This window comes from Phascolarctos cinereus, unplaced genomic scaffold (genome assembly GCF_003287225.1).
Source record: "Phascolarctos cinereus isolate Bilbo 61053 unplaced genomic scaffold, phaCin_HiC Scaffold_726;HRSCAF=1367, whole genome shotgun sequence".
Taxonomy (NCBI): Eukaryota; Metazoa; Chordata; class Mammalia; order Diprotodontia; family Phascolarctidae; genus Phascolarctos; species Phascolarctos cinereus.
Genome location: NW_027556098.1, coordinates 215,915,556 through 215,943,398, shown reverse-complemented (window position 1 = coordinate 215,943,398; position 27,843 = coordinate 215,915,556). Strand labels below are relative to the sequence as shown.

Genomic DNA, 27,843 nt, shown 5'->3' with positions numbered 1-27,843 from the left:
ATGACACATACACATATGTATATATCCACATAGCTGTTTTAAGTATATGCTCTAAATACATATACATGTATGTATATAGTATTTGTCTCTCCATATATGTATTATATCTATACACATGTATTTAAAACAGATGTATATATATAATATATATATTTGTGTATATCTGTATATATTTATATATTTGTATACATGTGCATATACACACTCCTACACATTTAATGTTGGTTTGTCTGTATAACTGCTATCTTCCTCTAATAGAAGATAAACTTATGCTTTTCTCTCTATTCCTAGTTCTTAGCGTAATGCCAACTACATTTGGGGGGCAGGGTAGTGAAGGTGTCTAGACCCATGATTTTATTGCCATAGTCTTTCCTAGTGAATAAAGTCCCTCTACGATTGTTCAGCGATTGTTTTGCCCTTGGTCAAAAAGATGATACATGCAGTGGCTAACCTTGAACCTAAGTCTTCCTAATTCTGAGGCCAGTTTTATGTCCACCACATCATGCTACCTCTTCCCTTGTACACAGTAGCTGCCTAATAAATGTTTGTTGCATGGTATTTAATTGATGCATTCATTTGCCTCCCCTTAGGCAATGTTGTGTGGGAACAGAATTGGTCGACTGGATGATACAACAAACTCCATGTGTTCATTCCCGGGCACAGGCCGTGGGCATGTGGCAAGTTCTTTTAGAAGAAGGTGTTCTTAATCACGGTAAAATTAAAACTGAGTTACTGTAAAATCCACAATATATCCTACATTGCCCATCAGAGTTTACATAGATTTCCCAAAAGGGAAGGAAAAAAAAAGAATTATAATCCCATTAGGGACCCAGCAGAACTAACATCTTCTTTTAAGAATACAAGCTCAGCCACTGGATAATATTGATTGCTGAGTTCCATCATTATCCCTTCCTAACTCAGGAGAATAAATGAAAGGAAAATGAAATTGTAACCCAAGGGCATCAGTTCCAGTTATGTTTATTAGTTTGTATTCATGGTCCATTGATAGTGTGATTATATTGTGAGCATTGTACAGCTATCCTGATGTAGGACCCACTGAAGAACGTGAAATGTGCTGCTGGGCTGAGACATAAAAGTAGGTAATGAATTTAAAAGCTGCCTTTTAAATGCAGCATTGTGTAAGAGAATACATTTGTGGGCCTACTGTATGACCTTATTGAAAATCATAAACCTTTTGTCAAAGAAACACATGCTACCCAGGGCTCCTATGCCCGTGTGACCAATTGTCAAGAATGATGGGTATTTGGTGACTGGGGGAGGGGTGGTATTGCTGTGAGGTAGTGAGATTTGTGCTAAGAAATTTTCAGTAAACTGATCAAACATTCAGCAACACCAAAGTGCCTGGGGATGATTTGTAAACCTAATCTTTATTATCTGACAGTGCTGGGGCACCATCAGGCAGGATCTGAAATATGCCTGATGTGTAAGTGATAAAGTCTTTTGGGGTTACTCTCAGACAAGATCCATATCTTTTGCTGGTCTTCAAGGCAGAAAGAATTTCCCTCCCCGCCTTATCTCAGAGCTTAGATTGAGAGAATTCTTCCACAGGGGCCTTCTAGGAGTATGACCTACTTTGTAATTTTTACTTGAAAATATTTATACAAATGTAAAACACATTAGAAAGAGAAATTAAGAAAAATAATCTACTCTGGAAGAAGTACTTAAAAAATTACAGATCATAGTTTAGTATGCTTTAAATAGAGTGAGCCCTGACAAGACGATTGTATCTTTTACTACCTTTTGTATACTCAAAGGAGACTCAGTTGTTACTGGACAAACTGGTCAGCATCCTCAGAGCTCAGCTACCAGTCATTCTTTTGCTTTACAGAATTTGGCAAGTGGTCCTAAAGGGAATTTTAAGGAAATCCCTTGAGAGAGGTGTGTCAGAGTAGGATGTAGATGGTCCTCATGACTGCAAATAAGAGGTAATGCATTCCAGCTGCAAAACACTGGGCAAGGCAGACATGAGAAGGGTGTATCAGCCTCATCATTTAGCTGCCATTTGGTTCCGCTTGCTTGGGAAGTTTCATTTGTTTTTATTGAACTGCAACAGCCAACCAGTGTGTCCCTGCAGAGAGCAGCCAGGGTCTGTGAGTCAGGTGTGTAATGGGAGATATCCCGCTTTTCCATGTTGCCCTTAGTGGACCAGGAACACCATTTCCAAGATAAATATTTGTTTTATCGATTTCTGGATGACGAGCACGAAGATGCACCTTTGCCAACGGAGGAAGAAAAGAAGGAATGTGATGAGGAGCTGCAGGACACCATGCTGCTCCTGTCACAGATGGGACCTGATGCACATATGAGGATGATCCTCCGGAAACCGTGAGTGAGAAAATTAGAATTGACCCATTTTAGACTGTTATCTAAGCAGCCTGGGGGTGGGGGCCTCACAAAGGTTTACAGAGTGGGAGGAAGTGTTTATTTCCAAAGCCCTGCCCTTGGCACAGAACAAAGGAACATTCATGGGGTTTGTAGCACACTAATCTGCTTGTCCTAAGTCAGGCACCTTCAGTTCACTTCTGACTTAGTTGAAATTATAGAGAGTCTTGCTAGCTGGTTTGTGTGCCGACTACCTAGGCCCCATTACCTTTGACTATTCCTGGTCTAGTGTGTCTGTGGGCTGTCCATGACTGTCCCAGGGCCAAGCTATAACCAATCCTTTCCCCATTAATGCTACCAGACTGAACTAAATCAGAATCTAATTGGTCATCTGTATTCTGTCACTAAAAAGGACAACACCATGATTTATTTCTTTTCTGTCCTATTAACTGTGTCACCAGCCCGATTGCATGCTCCTTCCATCCATTTCAGACAATCCAACCTAATCTTCATCAGCTATCTTTCAGGGTTTGGTTTGGATTTTGGTCCAATTCTGTGATTTCATCAATGTAAGGAAATTCATTTCTACTCAAGAGAATTTGGCAACTGCTCAGCAGTTTAGTCATAGAAAGTTGATAAGAGGCCCTGACAGGTTAATAGGCTTGTCCAGTCACATCATCCGTTTATGTAAGAAGAAGGACAGAAAACACAGGTAGTCAGTCCTGAGTTCTTAGGCCAATTTCTCTTTCCACTGTGCATTCCAGTCAGTCTGGCTGGATTAGATTAATCTAAGATTAATTCATTCTTTAAGTCAATGGGCACACATTTTATTGAGAAACCCCATCCCAGTAACAGCTCAGATTTCCATAGCTCTTTACAACTTTGACGAAACACATTCTTGCATGCTGCCTGCCTCCCAGCAGAAGGGTGAAAGATCCAAGTGGCAGGGTAAGAGAGACATTTGTGGACACGCTCATATGTGGATTTGTTTTGCTTGACTGTGGTTATTTAGTACAAGGATTTCAGTTTTCTTTGTGGAGTTAGCAATAGAGCTGACAAAAAGAGAGAGAGAGAGAGAGAGAGAGAGAGAGAGAGAGAGAGAGAGAGAGAGAGAGAGAGAGAGAGAGAGAGAGAGAAGAAAGAAAAAGGGGGCATTGAGGCATTTTTAAAATATGCACAGAAGAGAATTGAAGGAACTTCAGCAGGAAACACAGATACGTAGGACAGCTTTGAAATTAACATTGAAGTTTTATATGTATATATTTAAAAAGGCAAGCCCTATGTAATACAAATTCACATATAATCTTTTCCTCTTGTTTTTTATGTGGAAATGTTCTTTTTTTGATGTTTGCTAAATTCGGAATAAATAACAATTACGTGCTTAAAACTACCTTTTTTGACAACAATTCTGTGAAGCAATTAGAATGAGTACTATCGATCTTATTTTATAAGTGAGGAAGCTGAGGCCCAGAGATATGAGGTAACTTGCCTTGTTTCCACAGGGCTACAAAATAGGGAGACAATGTTTTATAACAGAAAGGGCACTGAATTTGGAACCCAAAGACCTGTGTTCCAGTCTAGACTCTGCTACTTACTTCCTGTGTAACCTTGAGTAAATCATTTGGTATGCCTGGACCTCATCTGTAAAATGAAGGGTTTGGACTAGTTCATCTTACAGGTCTCTAACAGCTCTAAATCATGTAAGTGACAGCAATGATATTCAAATCCAGATTGACTTGATTCCAAGTCTAATGTTCATTCCACTACACCATCATACTTCTATCAGTCAAGTCACTCAAAAAACATTTATTAAGCACCTATGTGCTGGGCACTGTTCTAAGGATACAAAGAAAGGTAAAAAACAGTTCCTGCCCTCAGGGACCTCACAGTCTACTGGAGGAGATAACATGCAAACATATGTACAAACAAGTTATATACAGGATAAATTGGAAATGACCAATAGGAGAAAGGGACTAGAATTAAGGGGAAATCAGGAAAGGCTTCTTATAGAAGGTGGGGTTTTAGCTGGGACTTGCAGGAGGCCAGGAAAGCCAAGAGGCAGAAATGAGGTGGGAGAGCATTCCAGGTATAGGGGACAACCAGAGAAAATGTCTGGAGTGAGGAGGAAGCAAGGAGGCCAGTCTGGAGTGAGGAGTGAGGAGGCCAGTGTCACTGGATCACAAGTATGTGGAATGTTGGGGGTGGGGGGCAGGGAGTATGTGTATGTAAGGTGTAAGAAGACTGAAGAGGTAAGGGGTGGGGCAGATTATGAAGGGCTTTGAAAACCAAACAGAGGATTATATATCTGATCCTGAAAGCAACAGAGAGCCACTAGAGTTTATCAAGTAGGAGGGTGACATGGTCAGACCTGAGCTTTAGAAAGATTACTTTGACAACAGAGTGGAGGATGGATTAGAGTCTTTATGTGAGAAACACCAGGATAGGCATAAGGGAAGATATAAAGGAAATAGAAGACTTTCTGTGAAGCCTTCCTTGATCCTTCTAGCTAGAAGTGATCTTCGAATCTTTCAGGTGCCTCTGTTTGACATCTCCTAATTACTTAATCATTTTCTAATTCTTCATTACAGTTATTTGTGTACATATTTCTTAAGGGTAGGGAGGTGTAATTTTTCTTTTCACCTTTCTATCCTCAGTGCTTTGCACAAAGTAGGCACTCAATAAATTCTTGTTGAATTTAATTAAGCTGTGTTCTACTTAGGGATGATTTGGCAAATTGTTCTGAAGCTATCCACATACAGGCAGATGTTTTTCTGCTAGAAGTGAAATCATCTCTCCACCCTAAAACTAGTGCCAACCAGATGCAAAAGTTGTCACTGAATCACTAGTCTGGCCTACAATTATTATTGGTGTGTCCCAGACAAGGCTACGGAACTGTATTCTTCATATATTCCTTGGGCTTAATCCAAGAATGATCTATCCCTCAGACCAACTGTCACAATGTTGTCTTTATGAGACTCCTCATTTCCATCCTTCCAATTAATCATACCCACAACTACCAAAAGATATCTATTTACCAAAAGATATAGCATAAAGGACTTCTCAGGTCTTCTCTCTGACACATATGTGACCTCAGGCCAGTAATGCAAGTGAACCTCTTTAACTCTAAGTTACTTAGTAGAGCTGATTTGCATTTCCTCATTGGGAATTCCCTACATGGAGGGCATCATAGGTCTGATCCCTCCCATACATACATACACACATTTATGTGTGTATCTATGTAGGTATATATGTGTGTATGTTTGTATTTGTGTGTATATGTGTGTGACTATATATGTGTGTGTGTGTGTGTGTGTGCGCGCATGTGTATGTTTATCCCATTATATCTCCTGTTAGAACTTTCCATAAGCGCCAAGTCATTCTCCAAATCAGTGATGTCAAATTCAGATAGAAACAGATCCCTGCAGCTGCATATTGAATTGGAAAACCACAAATCAACATTATCTGTATTATATTACATTTTCATTTATTTTGTTGAACATTTCTCAGTTACGTTTTAATTTGATTCTAGACACACTGGGAAGCTTTATGGGATACGTGGGGTTGCTTAAGCCTGTGAGCCTTAAGTTTGATACCTCTGCTCTAAATCATCTTTATTTCCCTTCCCATGAGCTCCAAAGGGCCCTCTTTCACTTGTTGCTACCACATAATTCCAAAAAATGTCCTCTTTTCTTCATCCTTATTCCAACTCTGTCTTTGCTTGTCCAAACTGCCTTACACATCTGGGATATTTTCCTTTCTTTCTCCTATCGTATTGCTATAACTAAAACTTGCCTGGGTTTTTTTTTTTCCATAAAGGCCTTGCCAAACTACAGTTGTGAAAACTTCATCATTATCCAAAGCACTATGATTTTGTTTCAGTATGGGTATTTTTCCCACCAATGCAAATGAGAGTCTTATGTATCAGTGGGTGGTTTTATGAGTTGCCATGTTCCCCTTATTCCTAAATTCAACCCCTGGGCATCAGCCCTCTGGTGATGAGCTTCTCTAAACATAGATTGGTCTTCATATGAAAATGTGTTGCTGAGCCTATCCTCAAAGTCATTCCAACTTGGTAGAACTTTCCAGTCTTATGCATAACCTGTCAAGCCAAGTTAAGAAGCATCTATAAAGTACTTACTATGTACCAGGCACTGTGTAAAGTGCTGAGAGTACAAAGAAAGGCAAACAACAGTCTTTACTCTGAAAAAGCTCATAGTGTAATGTAAACAATTATGTATAAGCAATTTTATATATACATATCTATATCTATATCTATATCTATATCTATATCTATATCTATATCTATATCTATATCTATATCTATATCTATATCTATATCTATATCTATATCTATATCTATATCTATATCTATATATAGTGTGTGTGTATGCATGTATATTTGTATACAAGTATATTTGTACACATACATGTGTGTATATATGTATATATATATGCATGTATATATATGTATGTATCTATGTGTGTGTATGTGTATGTATATAAAAATATATATATATACACATAAAATCCAAGATTACCATCACAGCATGAAGAAACATGAAAGTAGAATGTTATTAGAAGCCATAACCAGGGTGGGGCTACTGGAGCTTTGTTCCAGCATGAGAAATTACCCAATAGTAAAAAATTTACCTGAGGGTAGAAAAAATGTAAAGGGTTGCTGACAAGAGCCTGTATTCCTCTATGGAAGAAGGCAAGAGTGAGACTTCATAAAGTGGTGGTGTGGTAGAACCAGGGCCTAGTGGAGCTATGGTGATACAGAGCTGGTGACAAGGTACTTAGAGAAGAAGAAAGAGTACACACCTGTGGGGGCATAGCTTGATTGTTTCTCCAGGTTACTTGGGCAAAAGCCAAGACCAATATGACTAAGGCTGTAAGCCATACTAGGATTAGAAAAGAAGGCTCAGTCCTGGCCTGGTGATCTAGTCCCCTAAGTTGAGACAGTGAGAGGCTCTTCAGGTGCTCTTTCATAGCACAACTTGTTACCCAGGAAGAGAGAACAGCCCAGAGACCACAGATAGAATTCCCTTCCTCCTTCCTTTCTATGATTAGCCTTTATAGGTTGTGTGTATGCATACATGTATGTGAATGTATGTGCATGTGTGTGTATATATGTGTGTGTTCACGTGTGTATCTGTTCAGGAAAAGGGAGTTAGAAGGATGCGTAGAGGAAGGGAGATAGTACCTCAATACTTGCCAGAAAACTGTGCCTTCCTGTGTCCCTTATATACTTCTCTTTCCTTTAAAGTGTTGTCTTTTCCTCAGTGTTCTAACTTTTCCTCAGGTATGAGAGTTGGGCAGAGGGATTAGGTTAAAAATTCATTAGGCTGCCCCATGAAAGGAGAGGGGGGCCATGTCAAAGGTCTGCTCCTGTAGGGGTCAAGAGTTATGTCACTTTAGGGAGAGGGAAATGTTTCCTAAGCCTCGGGGCTTGCTTCAGCCTCCCAGCAAAGTCTGCCCTAGAAGAAAGGGGTTGGTGGTAGTTTACGTAGGGCAAGGCAGAAGACAGAAACAACCCCTGAACATAGTTTATCTAGCTCTTAGACAACAGAAAGGCAGGTTTCTACTGGACCCATACTCTGGCTTTCCTGACTGGTACTCCTTCCAGATCTCATACTCCACTGGTATAGACTTTGAGACTCTAAGGATACCTCTGTATCTCCTCCAATGACACAGAAGTAGAACCTTCACTATCATTAGTGAAGGATAATTTGCAGTCCAAATATAATCCCCAAACTCTATTCCATCCAATTATTTCAACCTCTGGCCCAAAAATTCCTTCTTAGAAGTAGTTAAATTAGAGGGTCTGACTTTTAATGTTTTTATTTCCCTTGTACAGTGTCAGGTAAAGGTAATGAGCAACAAATGGTCGTATCAGGACACTAGAGGTTCCCAAACCTCTGATTCTTTAGAAGGAATGGGCATCAGTTAGAGCAGTCTCTTTACTGATTTCTGTCATACAACATACATACTGATTCCCATCATCGTATCATATGCTCATGATGTACCATTTACCTAGAAGGTTTTCCTCCCACCAGTCTCAACCTCTCCATCTTTAAAGGCTCAAGAAGACTGCTAACTCTGCCTTCAAACCTTTTCCAACTATTCCAGCCCTCACTGATCTCTCTCTCTCCCTCTCTCTCTCTCTCTCCCCCCTTCCCCATATATCATATAAACTTCTATGCATATATATACATATATGTATTTATATATGTACAAACATATATGTGTATAATATGTATATATATGTATACACACACATAAAATTTGCCTACATCTGTATCTGAGATAGCTAAGTGCCATAATGGATAAAGTACTGGGCCTGGAGCCTGGAAGACATATCTCTGGGTTCAAATCTGGCCTCAGATACTATCTGTGTGACCCTGAGCAAGTCACTTAACCCTGTTTACCTCAGTTTCCTCATTGTAAAATGAGCTGGAGAAGGAAATGGCAAACCACTCCAGTATCTTTGCCAAGAAAACCTTAAATGGCATCGATAAGAATCAGACACAACTGAATTGACCGAATAACAACAATAACATCTATCTGCTATCTGTGTCTTTTATTGCTAGAGGTAGAGAGAAACTTAGAGTCACATGTCTCAGAATGCTGCAGCTCAAAGGGACCTTAAAGATCATCAATGCCAATCCCAGTTTCAGATAAGTAAACTTAGGCCAATAGAAGTGAAGGGAATCCCCAAATCTCACAGGTGGGGTTAAAGCCCATTTCTTCTGAATCCAGCCAGCTCTTTCACCATGTCATGCATTGCCCTTTTAACTCTCTGAAGTGAACCTCTTTGGATTTAGCTAGGCTAGTTCTCAGACAAATAGACCTAACATAGGCTGATATCTGAAGCCTTTATTTCCTCAGTAGAACTTGATGGAGTGTTGTGCTATACTATCACAACATTAATAATCACAGGACCTACAGTTACCTCACTAGCCCAGTGTGGCATAGAAGTATTAGCACCTTTAAGTAAACACATTGATCCACAGAGGAACTTAATGACATGTCCCTAACCTCATGTAGAGAGATAGATTACGAGCTAGAACTGATCCTTGGTTGGTACCAATTTGTTGTGTTTAGTCAATGTAACAAAACACCTTTGGATGCAACAAATGTAGACTAATAGAATATACTGATTATCATGAATTTTTTCATGTATCTCTTAGGCTTATTACCCATTGCATCCTATAATTCTTCAAAGATAGTTGCACTTGAGAGCTTTGACTCCACTTTGATTGTTGCCAATCAAAATCTAGATTTCACCAATTTTTAAGGTTTTGAGTGTTTTGGGGGTGGGGGACAATTTGTGAATGTTCCATGTCCACATTCCATATACGATAATGAAAGCAATAGATTTGTGTTGGCTGTTATAACTTTGATTCAGCAGTTTCAGATTTATCTATTCGCATGATGGCTCCAAGGAAGCTGAACGTGGCCAGTAAAGAGAACTATAAAACGGTATCTTTTAAGCACCCAAGATCTCAATCTACATATTCAGATACTTACTCCTATGTAATCAGAATGGTTGTTGAATCAAACAAAATTATCCTTAAAAAAACAGACAATTTTTGATTATTAGAAAGAATAAGGACTTCTGATTTATTTATTTATTACTAATTTATTTCCTTTAAGGGGAATGAAAACTGGTCCAATTCAGCTAGAAGCATCAACAGTCTTATCGTTACTTTTCCTGGGTAAGCCACACTGAGTGTTTCACTGCTGACCCTAAAAACACAGGACATCTTCAAAGGTCTTGGCAAGACTCACCATTTTGTTGTCCAGCTGCTGAGGACATAACAAGGTAGCAGATACATTGACTGTATGACCTGGGCAGGACCCTCCAATTTTTCAATGCAGCACAGCTGCATTTTACAATAGTCACCACTGCCAGAGAGGTTGCAGAACTCTGATAATTACTAGGAGAGAAATAACACAATATTCTTTGATAAGAAGATTACTTTGAGAATTTGATTGTATAATGAAGATGTTGCTTTGAAAGGTACTTCCTATTGTTCCGAATCTGAGACTTGCTAGCAAAAAAAAAGTGTCACTTGTTTTGACAGGCTACTTAGAAAAATTCTCTGTTTATTACATTAACTACAGCATTTTATCTGTCAAACTATGAAAGAATGTCCTATAGTTTAGAAAAAACAGAATAGAGTTTCAGGGGATTTTTTTTGGCATGCTCGTGTTGCTATTGGTATTGGAAAAAAAAACATAGCTTTTTGTGCCATGGCAGGCAGAGTGGTTCACAATGCCCCATTTCGCAGGTGCAGACCTGGAGGGTGTGTGAGGGCAAATGCTGGAGAACGATGACAGTTTGATCATGCAGCTGTTACAGCCTTGAGACAGAGGAATCATCCTAAAAATGGGGTTTTGAATTTTATAGTTTTTATTTTCCATTATTTATGGACTAAGGGATGTTACCTTATATAAAATTGATGCAAACAAGACTCCTTTTCCAAGAAACTTATTTGGTTGGGTTTTTTTAATCACATTGGGCAAAAGACATGGGTAGAGTGGGAATAAATGAATATGTGGGGTGACAACATATTCAGAGTCAGAAGTAGGAGACCAGCTGGAACAAGGATGCTTAAAAGGAAGCAGAGAAAACATTTTCTGCTGACCTGATCATTGAAGTGAAATTGCCCCCTCTAAAGTTCCCAGTGACCTCTTCAATTGCTAAATCTAGTAGTCTTTTCTCAATCCTCAGCCTCTTGACATCTCTGCCAAACTTGACATCTCAAGCCCTCCCCCTGGGTATTCTCCATTCTGGGGATGTTTGTGACACTGCTCTTTTTGGGTTCTCTTCCATATCCAACTGCTCCTCCTCAGTCTCTTTGCATGGCTTGTCAACCATATCACATGCTGTAACAGTAGGGATAGCTGAAGGCTCTACCCTAGGCTCTCCCTTCTTCTCACTCCACATTTTCTCACTTTGTAAGCTCTGTGGAGTTAATTATCATCTCTATGTTAATGATTCTCTGATCTATCTATCTGGCCCTACTTTCTCTCCTGAGTTCCAGTTCCACGCCACCACCTACCTGTTAGACATTTTGAACTGGATGTCCTAGAGAAATCTCAAACTCATGTCGTCAAAAACTTATTATCCTTCATCTAAAACATGTTCCCCTGTGGGAGCAATTAATCACTTACCCTTTATTTTCACATATCTCCTCCAGTCTTCCCTATTGATGTTAAGGGTGCCACCACCCTTCTAGTCACTGAAGCTTGTACCCATGGTGTCATCCTTCACACCTCACTTTCACTTACCCTGCACATTTGATCATTTGCCAAATCTTGTATCTGCCTCCACAACATCTCTCACCTCTATCCCCTTCTCTTCATCCACACAGCCACTACTCTAGTCAGGACCTCATCACTGCTCACTGACTGTGTCAATGGTCTCCCACTCACCATGATTCTCACTATTCCAATTCATCTACTAGGTCTGACATTTGCCAGTCTCTTTCTCAATAAGCTCCAACACCTCTGTCTTACTTCTGGGATCAAATATAATCTCCTTTGTTTAGTATTTAAAGTCCTTCATGACCTGACCTCAACTTATTCTAGCCTTTTCACACATCACTCCCCTTCATATATTCTATGTTTCAGTCAAACCAGACTTTTTAACTGTTCTTCCTAGTAGATACACCATTTCTCATTGTCTTGCCTTTCCAGTGTCTGCTTCACATGCCTGGAATGATACATGCCTCTTCTCCTTATTTCCCATCTCAGAATCCCTACTGTCCTTTAAGACTTGGCTCAAGCACTACCTTTTCCACAAGTCTTTTCCTGATGTTCCCAGCTGCTATCCCCCCAACCCTGACAAAATCACCTTATATAAATTTTGCAGACTTTTTTTTTATAAACCTAGATATATGTATTTCTATCCCTATAAAAATGTAACCCTTGTAGGGTGGTGACTTTTTCACTTTTGTATTTGTATCATCATGATCTAGCATAGTGCTTAGCATATAAGAAGCACTTAATTTATAATCATTGGTTAATTGCACAAGATACCAAACATTGTTCCTAAAAGTCTGGTGAAGCTCAACTCTCTTCTGTGTGCAGTTTTTGAGTTAGTCCCACTTTGTAGCACTGGAATATAGAAGCCCTATCTACTCTAGGGCTAAGCTTCTATAATTCTAAAAGAAGCCAACTTAAGAAATAGGCAAAGGGAAGATTTATTCCAAACAAGGGAGAGGAAAATAAAATAACATGAGAGAAGAACAAAATTGTGATCAGTTGTGAATTGGCGGGGGGGGGACATATTTGATCTAAAACTGCAGAATTTGAATTTATTCATTTGATAAATTAGTATTACCTGTAGTTATTGGTTAAGAGGTTGGAGAAAAATTAACCATAGACAGATCAAGACCAGGGCTTTCACACCAAGAGCAGGTTTTCTAATAAGCTAAGGATTTTCTCTCCAGTACCTCATTTGATGGGTAGTATTAAGAATGAGGCCCCATTTAAAGGCCTGATAGCAGAAGTGTGCTAGGGACTCCTAGGAAGCAATTGTTAAATTTTCAAGGTGAGCATTTATGCCTCAGAAATCCACAAAAGCTACGAATCAGGGTTTGATTTATTGTATTATTGATGGACTATACTTAATAAAATGATAGAGAAAATGTTAATAATGCAGGTTAATCTGAAAAGCATGCATGAGGTATGTTGTTCCACCCTTAAGTTGTTAAACATTTACCAGCACACCCCTGCTGGGAAGTGAATCTGATTTTAAAGGACTTTCTGTTTGGTCAGAATGTTTCTGAAGGTACAAACTTTAAAATCCAGATAACTGTGGGGTCATATGGTCTCAGACCTCCTAAAGCCAACAGTGCTTAGTATTATGAGCTTTCAACCTTTCTCCAAATAACTACCAAGGCAAGAAGAGAAAGAAACTGACAGAGGCCAGTTTTTCGTTAAATGAAAAATTCCATCCACTACATAACAGATGTTGAACAAATTTATCACTTAACTGTTCCTTAAATTACCACATGAAAAATTGTGGAAGTCAATAATTTCCCTAAAGATCCTTCTAGTGTAATTATCTACCCACCCTGGGGACAATTAACTGCTTATCCTTCATTTTCACACACTTAAGGACTAACTAAACTCACACAAATGGAAGATGCAGATAGAGACTTTGAAAAAAAATCAGTTTGTTTTAAAATCCTCTTGACTATTCTACCCCATCCCCTAAACATAAAGTAATGCTATTGTAATTATTATTATTATTAGTATTGGTCCTAATGGCTGTTGTTATTTGAACCAATTATTTCATTGGTTTAGGAAATTCCTGGTGAGGAAACTCCCTCTACCATTGCAAGTAGATACATAATCTGCAACTTATAAACATAGAGAGTTGCCTAAGGTCACTGAGTGACCAAGTGATTTGCCCAGGGCCACACAGGCAGTATAGGCCGGAATCAGGACTTGAACCCAGGTCTTCCTAACTCTGAAGCTGATTACCTATCAGCTATGTCTATCGAGCTGCCTCTCTATTATTATTAATGGTTAATAGTTACATTGATAGTTAATTAAATTAATAATAAGAGTTGTGTTACAATTTATATTTGTATCGTGCTGTAAGGTTTACACAGTACTTTCCTCACAACTCTGTGAAGTAATCTAGTTAACATTGCTAACATTTATATAACTCTTTAACGTTTTGTAAGGCACTTTACAAATATTATCCCGTTTGATCTTCACAACAACCCTGAAAGGTAGGTAACTATTATCATCCCCATTTTGCAGATGAGGAAACTGAGGCAAACAGAACTTAAGGGACTTAACCAGGGTCACAAAGCTAGTAAGTGTCTGGGGCCTGGTTTGAACTCAGGTCTTCCTCTTTTGAAGTCCACTATGCCACTTAGCTACCTCTGATAATAATATGTAAATATTATTATATTCACTTTACAGACAAAGAAACTGTAGTCCAAAGAACTGAAATGACTTTAGCACAGTGGCTAGCACACAGTAGGCACTTAATAAATGTATATTGACTGACCGATTGACTAACTTATACAGGTTCACACAGGTAGCAGGCGTCTAAGTAAGCTTCAACATTATTCTTCTGTCGGTAGAAACTTTATGTCTCACTTCTTTTATTAAAGTAGAGACCAGTGGGACAAGCACTTAACAGAAGTGGGAGGATAGAGCCTAGTCAAGCGATGATCAGATTTGGGGAAGATGTAGCACTCTATATTTTACTATTGATTTTGCAACAGTTGTACCTCCATCCCCTTCTAAAAGTTATATATGATAATGGTGAATTAAAATACATTTTGCAATAAATAAAAATGCCTAAAGGTATTGCATGGTCAAGATTCGAAATGGCTGATCCAGTGGAAATGTTGTTTAGGATCCTATGTGGTTGGGAGGTCTAAGTCCAGTCCTGCTTTAATAGCTGACTAGGGATTCTCTAGCATAGAATCACTGGATCTAAAAAATATCTGTCAAGGTTTGCTTAGCCCAGCCTTTGCCCAAAGAGTGAATTCCATATCCAACATGCCCACTCATTCAGCCTCTGCTCAGATACCACCAATAAATAACAAGGGATGCACTGATTAGTGTATTGAACCAAAACTATCATCCTTAACTTCTATTCATTGGTTATAGATCTTCCCTTTGGAATCACATAGCATCAATTAGATCCTTCAAATGGAGAGTCCTTCCTATTTTGAAAATGGCTATCATCATACCCTCTCCCCTCACTCTAGGACTTTTTTTTTTCTCCAGACTGACATCTCCAACCATCTCTCATATAATATAGTTTTGAATCCCTGTATCATTCTGGCAGCTGGTCACCCTCTTCCAGTTCTGTTTCTCAGAAGAGAACCCAGTGGTGGCAGATGTGGAATCACCAGTGCAGAGGCTACTAAAACTCTCGCCTTTTTTGTTCTGGGCATGGCACTTCTATTAATGAAGCCTGGGGTAGCTTTTTGGCCGCTGTTGTTGACTCATAAAGACATTACAGTATACCAAAATCTCCAATTTTTTTTCAGCTGAACTGTTTTTTAATTCATGTCTTCCATATCACAGCATTGTGTGATGGATGATTTTTTAAACTTGTGTTGGACTTTACATTTATCCATAATAAATATTATTTTATTAAGTTCAGCCCGAAATTACAGCCTGCCAAGATCTTTTTGAATTCTGTGCCCATCATTAAAAGTACTAGCTGTCAGAGAAGCAAATAACAACAACAGCTAAAATTTATATGGTATGCTAAGGTTTGCAAAGCACTTTACAAATATTATCTTGTTATAGCGTAACAAGAACCCTGGTAGATTGGTGCTATTATTATCCCCATTTTGTAGATGAGAAAACTGAGATTAAGTGACTTGTTCTGGGGTAAACGGATAGTAAGGGTTAGAGACCAGGTTTGACCTCAGGTCCTCCAGATTATAGATCCAGCAGCCTATCCATTATACCACGTAGCTAATGAGAGTTGGCGTCAGAGTCAAGAAGGCATGAGTTCAAGTCCTGATTTTGTGGTTCACATACTGGCTTTGTGAACCTTGCCAAGTCGCTTAATAACTCATTGACCTCCAGGCAGCCCTCTAAGACAGGATTTCTTACTTTGTGTGTGTGTCATGGATCCCTTTGGTAAGTTCAAAAAATGTACACATCCCTTCTCAGCATAGTGCTTAAAAACTTAAAAGTGCATAAAATAAAATACATAGGATTTTCAAGGATATCAATTATATTGAAATAAAGATTTTTTTCCCATCCCAGTCACAGACCCCCTGAAATCTATCCATGGATCTGCTAAGGGTCTTGGCTTCCAGCTTAAGAACCCTTGCTGCAGGTCCAGCACTCCATCCACTGTGCCACCTCACTGTCCCGGGTGCTGTATAAGTGTTAGCTATTATCATGATGAGGATGAAGATGATGACGTACAGGTTCTCATCACCATCTCCTTGGTACAAAAGCCTCCTAAAATGTTTCCCATCTGTTCTGCCACTTTTTAATACATCTTTCATCCTGCTGATGCTATTATAATTCTCCTAATGCATCAATTTGGTCATATTATTTTTTGCTTAAAATTTACAGTGGCTCCCTAAAGCTTACAAAATGACATTTGGGATTCTTTTCCTAATATCCAGGGGCCTCCACACTCTGGTACCATCCCTGACTTTCCAGGATTCTCTCATATTATTCCCCTCTCCATAGCCCTGCTCTCTAAACTGAATTGCTTCCACATGTACCCTGAACTTTCAAGCTTTCTCCACGCTGTTCACTAGGCCTAGAATGTCTTCTTCGTCCTTCTTCACATGAATTTCTGCCCGTCCTTTAGAGCCCAATTCAAACACTTCCTTTGCCATGAAACTTTCGTTGATTCTCTTATTGAGAATTACTTTCCCTTTGAACATCACATAGATTTTGTTATGCAATTCCTCCATGAACTTGTGTAATAGCAAGTCTTATAGTTACATTTGTTTCTGTCTTATCCTCCTACTAGGCTATAAACTTCATGACAGCCGGGACTGTATTTTATTTAAACTTTATGCCTCCCCAGATCCTGAAACAGTGCTTTGCCAATAGTAAGTACATAATAAATATTTGAAAGATTAGTATTATTAGCAAAAGAAAAATAACAGAGATCCACTACATCTACAGAGTATTTTTCGGTGTACTGTGTCATATATGCATATTTAAGTTGACCCATCCAGGATCATGTAAGGAGACGATGACACTGTCTTGGCTAGAACCTTCCTTTTCTACTTCTAATATTTAGCCTTAGAATCATGGAACTTAAAGTGTTGGAACTGGAAAGGCCTTTATAAGTCATTTAGTCCAATCCTTTCATTTACAGATGAGAAAACTAAGGAAGAAAGAAGTTATTTTCCCAAGATCATATGATGAGAGGCAGAGCTAAGATTGGAAGCTGGCCCCCTCACTCCACATTTAGTATTCTTTCTGGTTATTCTAAAGGAAAGCTTGCCTTTCAAACTTGTACCCAGTCTTTAGCTTCAAAGGAAGATGTGTAGAGTGGACACTTTCACTAAAAAATTGTCAGGCACATAAAATTTTTAAAAATCCACTGGAAAACCCTAACCTACAAACACAGAACTCAAAGAGCCTGAACTGAACATTAGTGCCTGGATGTGACAATGTAATCATTTTATATCTATATCCCATCAAGTTTCTGCCATTTACTACAGATTTGTGTATTCTGTGTTTCCCAATCTGTAAAGAAGGAATAAAGTTCAGATTTGTATAAGCTTTTCCAACAGCCCAGCAGAATGTGGCTTGGCTAAGCCATTGGATTCGGCTCATTATTCTGTTCCATTCCATTCAACTCAGCAAACATTTAGGAACCTTTTATGAGCAAAGCATTATAGGTGAGGTGCCTTATCGCACCTGATGAAAGCAAGCATGCTTTTCTGATTAAAGACAACTAAGGGACAGGCTAAGAACAGACAAGTAAGCCATGTGGAATTGGGAAATGACCCTTTAAAAGCCTCAGGTTGCCAGATCCTTGGCATACCTCTTTCACTCTCCTTTCTTTTTAAAGGAATCTGTTTTGCTTTTTCAAGATTATTCCTGATCATGAGCTTTCAAATGGAGGGTTGTTAGAATGATGAGGCAAAGCAAATGTGATTCTGGGGAAGGGGAAGAAGGAAAGAAGGGTAGAAGAGGGTTTGCTATTTTGGCATGCTCACATTCCCCTCAAGAGAAGTCAAAAAAGGGGAGATATAAATACAGGGAGTAAAGAAATGCATTCTGCTAGGCTGAGAAGAAAATCTGGAATTACAAGTGGGAAAAGCAGGTGATTCAGTAAAGGGCAAATTCATCATGGAAATCAGCATGGGCCACTTCAGGCCATGATTCTCAAAATGCCAGGCTTGTTCACAGGTGACCATTGTGTAAGTTGTCGGAGGGCCCACCCTGGCCTTGTCAGATATTTATACAATTACTTCTTTGGATGTGTGTCTTATCCGCCGTACCCATGGTAACAAGGATACCAGAGGGTTGCTCTGAAGGACCTGGGCAGGCAGCCTTTTCCCCTACGGAGTTCACTAGGTAAGGCATAAAATGGGGTGGGGGGCAAAGCAGAGAAACAAAGAATGATTAATGTTTGCCAATACCACTCTGCCACTTAGGGGCTGGCTAAATCCCACATTTTAGCCACGTTCCAACAACTGAGGGTCTCTGTCTCTGACCTTGATAAATTCCTTGATAAAGCTGTATTTACCAGGAGCTTCCAATATCACCTGAGCCCTCCCAGCCTTTAATGTATAAACTGCTTCTCCATCCATCCCCATTTATTATCCTGTCTGTAACTAGACATTGCTGCCAGAATGCATCCCCTGCGGAAACTAGGCCTTCCCACAGCAGGATCTGACAAATCCACTTCAATGGGGCACCATGCAGGTTTGTAAAGAAGCAGGGATGCCTAATATCTCTCCCTGTGACATCTGGAGAAGGACAAGTAAAGACCAGCTACATCCATGGGCTGCCACTCAGAGAGTAGCTTGAGAGTCGATTCACTTGTCCAAACCTCGTAGGTTGCTCTTATAAAGGTACATGGGAGTTATCTCCTCCTGTTCGGGGCAGAGTGTTCCCTTTACTCTTGAAAGCCAAATTGCTTTCAGTCCTTGGGACCCTTTCATTACCTTTTGAACGAGCTGGTGCTGATTTGCAGAATGTGTGTTCTGCATAGCTTCTCAGTCCTTTCACACCTGCCCCCTCAGTTCTCCATAAAGTATGAAAGAGGGTTAATGCTGCTGTTTGCCAGGAGAAACTATCTTTTAAAGTTATTACTTTGTTCAGTGATTATGGCAGGAGGACACACTGCTTAAAATATTACTTGATGCTCTTGGGGGGAGGGTAGATCAAGAAAAGTACCTGGATCTGATCAGTGGAAAGTAGAGAGGGGTGAACGTTTTCTAAAACACTAGAGGGCATGACAGCACAGGTTCATGGTAGAGATAGTCTTCAGTACACAGCTACGGGTCTTGTGGCAGCTGGTTTCTTTCTCCCTGTGCCTATAACATTGCTGAGTCTGGCTTTTATACCTGGGTATTAAATAGTGGGCACCACCAGCAAGCAAAGAAGAGCTGGAGTGTTTGATTTCCTTTGGTGAGCAGAGGTTGGCCAGACCCCCTGATGCTTTTTTGCCTGATCTTGTCCCTGTGACTTAGAGCAAATTTCAGTGTCCGGCTGAATTGGTGCTACAGTTGGCAGGGAGTGAAGATCCCTTTTCTCTGCCCCAAGCCTCTCTCATGAATGCCTGCCTTTGCAGTTTGTTAAGTTGGGCATAGAAACAAGCAAATTTCTTCCTACCTTTAAATCATAGCTTCTCTAACCACATTAAAACATTTGCCATGGTATAACCAAAAAGATCACTGCCATATGAAGATATTGTGAATGCTCTGGTTTAGTGATTGAACTGTGCTTTAGATCCTGGCTTCATATTTTGCAAATTGCTTGGATCCCAAGAAAAGCTGATGAGCCCTCTGTAGCTCAAAAATCATCTCTGCCTGTTTCCTCTTCAGCTGATCGATCACTCAGTGGGCACCTCTTGTCTTTCATCCACATTAGGACATCTCTTCTTTGCTTACCTAGTCAGTTTGAGGATTTCAGTTTTTCATCATGCCTTGCATTTATCTTAGGTATATTATACCATAATCACTTGAGAAGAGGATGTGTAGAATGTTTGCTTTTACTAAAAAGTTGTCAGACATATAATTTAAAAAAAAAAAACAACAACCTGGAAAGCCTAAATCTTAAGCCTATTAAATCCTCTATGTACAAAGTTACAGAATATAATTTCTGTTGGAAAGACGTTTGAAACAGAAAGTATAATGGGGTATGGTCAGGGATGACAAGTGTTCTGGTTTGGCTTAAGTGTAGGCTACGTGTAAATAATTAGATACAAAATACAGTGGAAGGGTGAGGATAGAATGTTGGAGCACCTTAATTTTGATACTAGAGTTTTCAAATTTGATCTATTATACAATGGAGAGCTATTGCCACTTCTTGATATAGTGACATGATAAAAGCTGGGCTTTAAGTATCCTGTATTCCCAAATTTACTCATCCACTCTGTGTGGCAATGGTGCCCCCCCACTTATTGAGTAGATCTTGATAATTCATCACATGTGTCACATCACAAATAAGCAGGTTCAGGGGCCGTTCTGGTATTGTTGTTGTTGTTAGATGGGTGCAGTGGATAGAGCACCAAGCCTGGAGTCAGGAAGACTCTTCTTCCTAGGCTCAGATCTGGCCTCAGACACTCACTAGCTATGTGACCCTGGGCAAGTCATTTAACCTTGTTTGCCTGTCTTTCCTCATCTGTAAAATGAATTGGAGAAGGAAATGGCCAAACGCTCCAGTATTGTTGCCAAGAAAACCCCAAATAAGGTCATGAAAAGTAGGACATGACTGAAAATGACTGAACAAAAACAACTCCCAAATTTATTAATCCATTCTGTGTGGCAATGGTGCCCCACTAGTGTGTTGAGTAGACCTTTGTCATTCATCATGTGTCACATCACAAATAAGCAGGTTCAGGGACCATTCAGGTATAGTTAGAGCCATTCTCACTTATGTTAGTAGTGACTGGATGATGATGCATGTTCCCTAGTATACTCCAGTTACTAACAGGTGCAAAGTTTCCAAAGAGCCAGAACAATTTTGACAGTTGGTATTCATATCCCGGGTAGCAGTGATTAGTCTCCTTCCAGAATACTCCTAGGAGTGCCCATCCCCCAAGAGAAACAATATCCTCTCCAGTATAGGGTATCCACAAGCCCACAGTGAGGTAAAATCAATGTCCCAGGGATATCTCCTATCTGTAGACATATATTTCATCCATAATACTTTAGTCTCTGCTCTACCTCAGAGCATCACACGTTTAAAACTAAAAGGGCCTGAGGTCACCTAGTCATTGTCTCTTATTTTATAGATGAGGAAACTGGGACCACAAACTAGATTTGACTAATCTACAAAAATAGCAGCAGAACTGAGATTGAAAAGCTGATCTTCTCATTCCAGATCCATTGGTCTTTCTACTGTATGTTGCATCTTCTTCCTGCAAACTAATGGGATAAATAAGCTCCAATATTTGAGCCCATTTAATTCAACAGTGAACATAAATTAAACATCTAAAATGTGAAAGGCACCATGTGAGGTGCTAAGTATACAGAGATGAAATGGGTCAAATACTCTGCCCAACCAGAGCACAGAATCTGATTGGATTAGGTGGGTGGGGACTATGGCAACCATAAAAAAGCATGATACAAGATAAATTATTATAGGGGCAAAGGAGAGATCCAGAAAAAAAATGTTCTGAGATAATTTGAGCCTAGCAGCATTTTTTTTTTGTGACATCAAGGAATTGAGAAGAAAGCAATTCTATCAACTGGGTAAAGACTAAACGAACTGATACAGGAATGTAGTAGAATAGCCTTGTTCGATAAGCAATTACAAATCTGATGAATTCAGAGAAAGATAGGAAGATTTGCTTGAATTGATGTTAGTGAAACAGAAGGAACAATAAAAACAATGACCACTATAATTTAAATGATGTCACTAAAAGAAAACAAAACTCTCAATAATTAAAATAATCAGTCTCAGCCCTGGAGAACAGAAAACGGAACCAATTTCCTTCCTTTTAGAAGAGAAGTAGGACTCTAAGGATAAGATGTTTCATAAACAGTATTGCCATACCAATTGTCTTTACCGTTTTTCTTTGTTGCAAGTGAGGAGTCCCTACCTCCCAGATTGTTGTGAGGATTTAATGAAATAATATTTGTAAGGCATTTAGTATGGTGCCTGGCACACAGTAGGCACTATATAAATGCTAGTTATTATTATTTCTTTCTGTGATCTTGCTCGTTTAACTGACCCTTTGTTCAAGGCCATTAAGAGTTCCTTTAAAACTCCAAAAACCTTTAGGCAAGATTTTTATGGACATGTTATATCCAGTCTCCCTTTTCAGAAGAAGCCCTTGGACGATTGCCATCACTTATTTCCCCTAAATGTTGCTTTGCTGGTATTTCATTCTATTTCCTTTTTCACACCCTACCCAAACTAGCTATGGTCCTGGTATGACACATCTTGCCTGTGGTTATTTAGGCAGTGAGGTGGTGCAGTGGATAGAGTGCTGTTTTATCTACCAGAAAAACATCAGCATTTGACCAACTGCCCCCAAAAGTTACTACAGAGGGGCCATGGATACTCTTCATTCAAGGATCATACTGCGGAGGGGTGTGAAGAGCATCTATGGGCTATACTCTACCTGGGATTGTCTATAAAGTACAGTCTGACCTTAAAACCACTTACTGGCCCCCATCTCTCCTGAATCTGGGTGGAGTTTCACCGAACACTATAAACTTACCTAATTCACCCTCACGCCAGCGTAGACTTGTTCCCTCAGTACTCACAGTTCCAATTCTTCTTTTCTCCTCCTTCTTGCCTTTTCTGCTTTCTACCTCCATTCCCTCTAATGAACAAATGTCCTTCCCGAATCTTTTGGATGAAACACTTTATTGTAATAGACCAGGGGTGGGGAACTGGCTGCCTTGAGGCCACATGTGGCCTTGAGGCTGCAGGTTTCCCATCCCCATAATAAACTTTTGTGTGACTACTTCAGGGAATGCTGAATTCAAAGCAAAACAAATTCAAAGCATCTTGGGCTTAAGAGAGTTTTTTAAAAAAATTGTATTTTTAAATGTATGCCCAAAAGTGGGCTGAATTTTGCCAGTTTTCCATTTCTTTTTCCATGTTGCACCATAACCTCTGACTAGACCTCTCATGACTAAAAGACAGGAAGCAGAAGGGGAAAAAAAGATTTGGGGGGCCTGTGCAATTCACAAACCCTACCACTGTACGATTTTAAAATTGTACTCTGATGAGCAGAAACGTCAACTTATATTTCCAACTTTGAATAGGGCCCATTATCCCTAAACATTGAATTTTTAAAATTATAGTCATCTTTCTCTTTCCATGATAGCTTCAGAAGTAAACCCATATTTCAGTGGGAGCAGAGATTTAAAAACAATTAATAATTGAAAGTCATAGGGGTTTTTGTTTAGGAGCAAGATTTATTAATGCAGTAGGATAACTGATACAGGTAATACACAGATCAATTAACAAGCATTTATTAAGCATTTGGACAGCTAGGTGGTACAGTGAGAGGATCACTGGGCAGGAGTCTAGAAGACCAAATTCATATGTGGCCTCAGACACTTACTAGCTGTATAACCCTGAGCAAGTCACTTAACCCTGTTTGCCTCAGTTTCCTCATTTATAAAATAAGCAGGCACTGTACAAGGTACTAGAAACAAACAAAATGTACTAGGTGCTGTGCTAGGCAATGGAGATATAAAGACAAACGTGACATCCTTCCTGTCCTCAAGGTATTTACATTTCAGTGTGGGAGGTGGGAGTGTGGGCATGTGTGCGTGTGGGCGCGTTGCACGCGCACACACACACACACACACACACACACAAAACACACACACAATCCAAAATGAATACAAGGTCATTTTAGAAAGTATTGCTCCTGTAGCTGAGGGGATCAGGAAAGACTTGCTGGTGAAGGTAACACTTGAACTGAGTCTTAAAGGGAACTATAGGTTCCCGAGGGCAGTAGTGAGGAAGGACTACATCTCAGGCCTGGGGGACAGTCTGAACAGAGGCAAAGAGGTTGGACGTGTGAAATGGAACAGTGGCAGGCCAGGGTGACTGGGTCTCAGAGTATGAGGAGGGGAATGATATATAAAAGGACTGGAAATGTAGGAAGGGACTAGAGGGCGAAGAGATTTAAGTATCAAGGTTTTTATTTGATCACAGAGGCAATAGAAAGACACTAGAGTTTGGGGAAATGGAGATTGCTATAGGCAGACCTTCTCTTTAGGAAAATCACTTGGTGGTAGCTGCACAGAATATGGTTTGAGGTAAGGAACTTTCAGTTAAACAAATATTTAATAAGTGCTTACTTTGTGCCAGGCATTGGGACAATATCTCCCATTTCTCTGGTGACTTAATATTTACCGGCAGATTTTCTCCCAACCAGCCTGTGAAGCAGGTAATACAAGTTTTTAGAATCCCCACTTCACAGCTCAGGGTTAGTGAGGTCAATTAATATGTTCCAGAACAAACAGCTGCTATATGTCAAGAATTTGAATGCAAGGCTCCTGAACCCAAGACCAGTATACTTTTTGCACTTTTTCCTTAGAGAATCTATCAATGTTTTCAAGATGCTACTTATGTACCTCCTTCTCCACAAAGCTGTTCCTGATGCCCCCAAATGCTAGTGCCATCCTGCTCAAGCTACTGTTTGTGTTTATTCACATACGTATATTTTTACATATTCATTCTCTATATGCCTGTCTATGTATATACCTTCTCCTGTAACAGAGAAGGTAAGCTCCTAAACTAGGGTAGGGATTGTTTCACTTTTTTGGCTTTGTATCTCCAGCACTTGGTACATAGTCACTTACTAAATGATCATTGATTGATTATACTATGAATGTGTGCCATTCTCTGAAAAAAAAAAGAGAAAGAAAAATTCCTGTTTCTCCTTTGTGTCTTCTGATTCCAAGACCAAGTTTCTTTCTATTTCATTATGCTTTCTCCCATCTGTCTCTGACCACAGAGAAAGAAATAAGTATCTAAGTAACTAGGCAATGGATTGGACCAGTATAAAACACTCAGGAGTATCCTTTTTGAGAATCTGAAAGTAAACAACTCATCAGAATACTGGCACTAGGGACAGTCTTCCAGGATGTGGAAGGAGCTTTGGGTAAAGAGCCCTTCTTTGCAACACTGTTTACTATATGGATTTTGTGGAACAGGTCTTAGGAGATCTGAGATCTAGTCCTGGTTCTGCTGCTGGCTAGCTGTGTGACTTTGGCAAGTCATTTACCCTAATTGCAAAATCTGGGGGCTTGTGCTCAGCTCTCCTTGTCCTTGACCTTTCTGCAGCTTTTGAAAACAATTGTCCATCCTGCCCTACTGGATATTCTCCAAGAGCATAAGAAATTCTCTTGGTTCGCCTCCTACCTCTTTGACTACTCATTTGCTGAGTCCTTGTCCTTTCCCTGATCCCTTTGTGTGACTTATTCCACAAATCCACCCTTGACCCTATTTTCTGTTTATTTCACTTCCATGCTTCCCCTTTGATGAATCTCTACTTTCAGCCTCTCTAGGACTCAGCTCTGCAGGACTCTATTCTGAGCCCCAATCTCTCTTCAGAGCTCCAGACTCATATCTCCGCGTGTGCCAATACTGTATCTTTATCTAAATGTCCCTTCAACACATCAAACTCAAAATGCAGTTCATGATCTTTCCCCTGAACCTTGTTCCTCTTTCTAACTTTATTAGCTCTTTCTATGGTTATCTATGGCTCCACAATCCACCCAGTCTCCTGTCTTCTTGAACTTAATCTTGATTCTTCCTCTTCACTCACCTGTCATATCCCTTGTGTTAATTACCTCTGTGGCATCTTTTCCCCATCTCATTTCTGTCTATTATTACCCTACTACAAGTCTTTCATTATCACCTACATGGAGATTCAAAGTAATCTCTGCACAGATTTTCTCACTCCCATCTTCTCCTTCCAATCTATCCTTCATACCGCTGCTGAAATCTAGTTTCTTATGCATATAGCTTGTCATTTCACTGCTGCTCACTGTTGCCTTTCAGATAAACTGTGAAGTCTACAGCCTTACATTTAAGGTCTTCCACGATCAGATACCTCTTACCTTGGCCCATACTGTTCTCCTCAACCTATTTTATATTCCAACCAAGCTGGACCACATTCTCTGCCCCTCAAATATGGACTGTACTTATACACCTCTGTAATTTTTTTCACAACATTCCCAATGCCTGGAATACCCCATGTCCCTACCATTGCCTTCCTTTAAAGCCCAGTTCAAATGCTGCTCCTTCTAGGAAGGTTTCCTTGATTATCCATTCCCCCTTTGCTTTGTAACTCCATGACGATGTTATCCTATAATATCTTCTGTTGTTGTTTTTAAGTCATTTCAGTCATGTCTGACCCTTTGTGACCCTATTTAGGGTTGACTTGGGGAAGATACTGGAGTGGTTTTCCATTTGCTTCTCCAGTGGATCCAGTGGGTCTATTTTGTCAGGCAGTCAGAGGTTAAGAGACTTGCCCAGGGTCACACAGCTAGGAAGTGTCTGGGGCTGGATTTGAATTGAGGTCTTCCTGACTTTAGTCCCAGTGTTCTGTCCACTGAGTCATGGGCTGCCTCATAATATCTTGTATTATAGCTATTTGTATATTTATTGTCATTATCTTGTTGTATTAAGTTGTATACTTTTGTTTAGTGTATGTTGCCGATAAACGTCTAGGTACCAGGTTTGGGGCCTGTTAGCTTCACCATATCCTAGGGCAATATTCTATGCACACCCCTAACTTCAGCCATTTTTCTCAAAAATATGCTATTTGTCACAAGGGGGATTGGTTACAAAGGTGTCTAGTAAATAGAATTTTAGACTTGGAGTCAGGAAGAAGTAAGTTTGAATTCTGGCTCTGATACTTAGCTGTGTGACCCTGGGTGAGTCACTTCACAGCCTCAGTTTCATCATTTGTAACAGCACCTACCCTACAACATTATTGTGGAGGTTCAATAAAATAACATATACATATATATATGTATATATATATATATATATATATATATATACATATATATATACATATATTGCTTTACAAACCTCAAAATGCTACATAATTACTAGCTTCTATTGTAAAAATAATTTAGCATGCAAATCCTTTGTTAATGGTTTAGTAGCCTTTACCTGTTTTGAAGGATAGTGCATCTTTGAAACCTTAAGAATAAATCTACGTGTCCATTTCACACACACACACACACACACACACACACACACACATACACACACACACACACACACACAAACACACACACACGTAAATGTTATAAGGAGCCTTCCTGCCAAACTTTAGAAAGGCGCAGGCCAAAAATCCCATAACCCAAATTACATCTTTACTTTTGCAGATCTGATTCTGGCCCTTCCTTCCCCCAGTTTAATTCCTTCCTCCCTCCATGGCATCACACCCCACAGAGGTATGAATGAGGCTTGGTTACTGCTTTTGCTCTTAGCAAGGTTTCTAGTCTGGTTACCTTGGTATTTGCAGCTAGTGTAGAGAAGGAGAGCAGCAGGGTTGCTCCTTGTATTGAAGAACCATAATCCTATTACACCTACCTCGAATCTCTCATATTAGCTGCCTTTAAAGTGGGGGGATGGATGGAGGTGACTCAGTTGACTTTTAAATCCTTAAGGGTCCTACTTCCAAAATCCCCATGTGTAAGTCAAGTAGTAGATTAGGCTCCCCACTAAGAAGGCCCTGGCTGCATTAGAGACCTCGCTATTGAGCCTTGTCCTGTACATATGTCCCTATATGAGGCCTGTACATTCTAGGTCCCACCATGTCACATTAGATTGGCATGTGATTATGTCTTTCAT

The 27,843-nt window shown here is 39.7% G+C and overlaps 1 protein-coding gene across 10 annotated transcripts in view; it reads left to right on the top strand.

Moving 5' to 3' along the window:
* Positions 1-27,843, top strand: part of RAPGEF4 (Rap guanine nucleotide exchange factor 4) — a 351,123-nt gene that overhangs the window by 231,010 nt on the left and 92,270 nt on the right. For all 10 annotated transcript variants that reach the window (XM_020990978.2, XM_020990976.2, XM_020990975.2 and 7 more), the window contains 2 exons: positions 591-712; positions 2,163-2,346. In XM_020990978.2, coding sequence (XP_020846637.1) covers positions 591-712; positions 2,163-2,346 — 306 coding nt within the window. The remainder of the gene's footprint in view (positions 1-590; positions 713-2,162; positions 2,347-27,843) is intronic.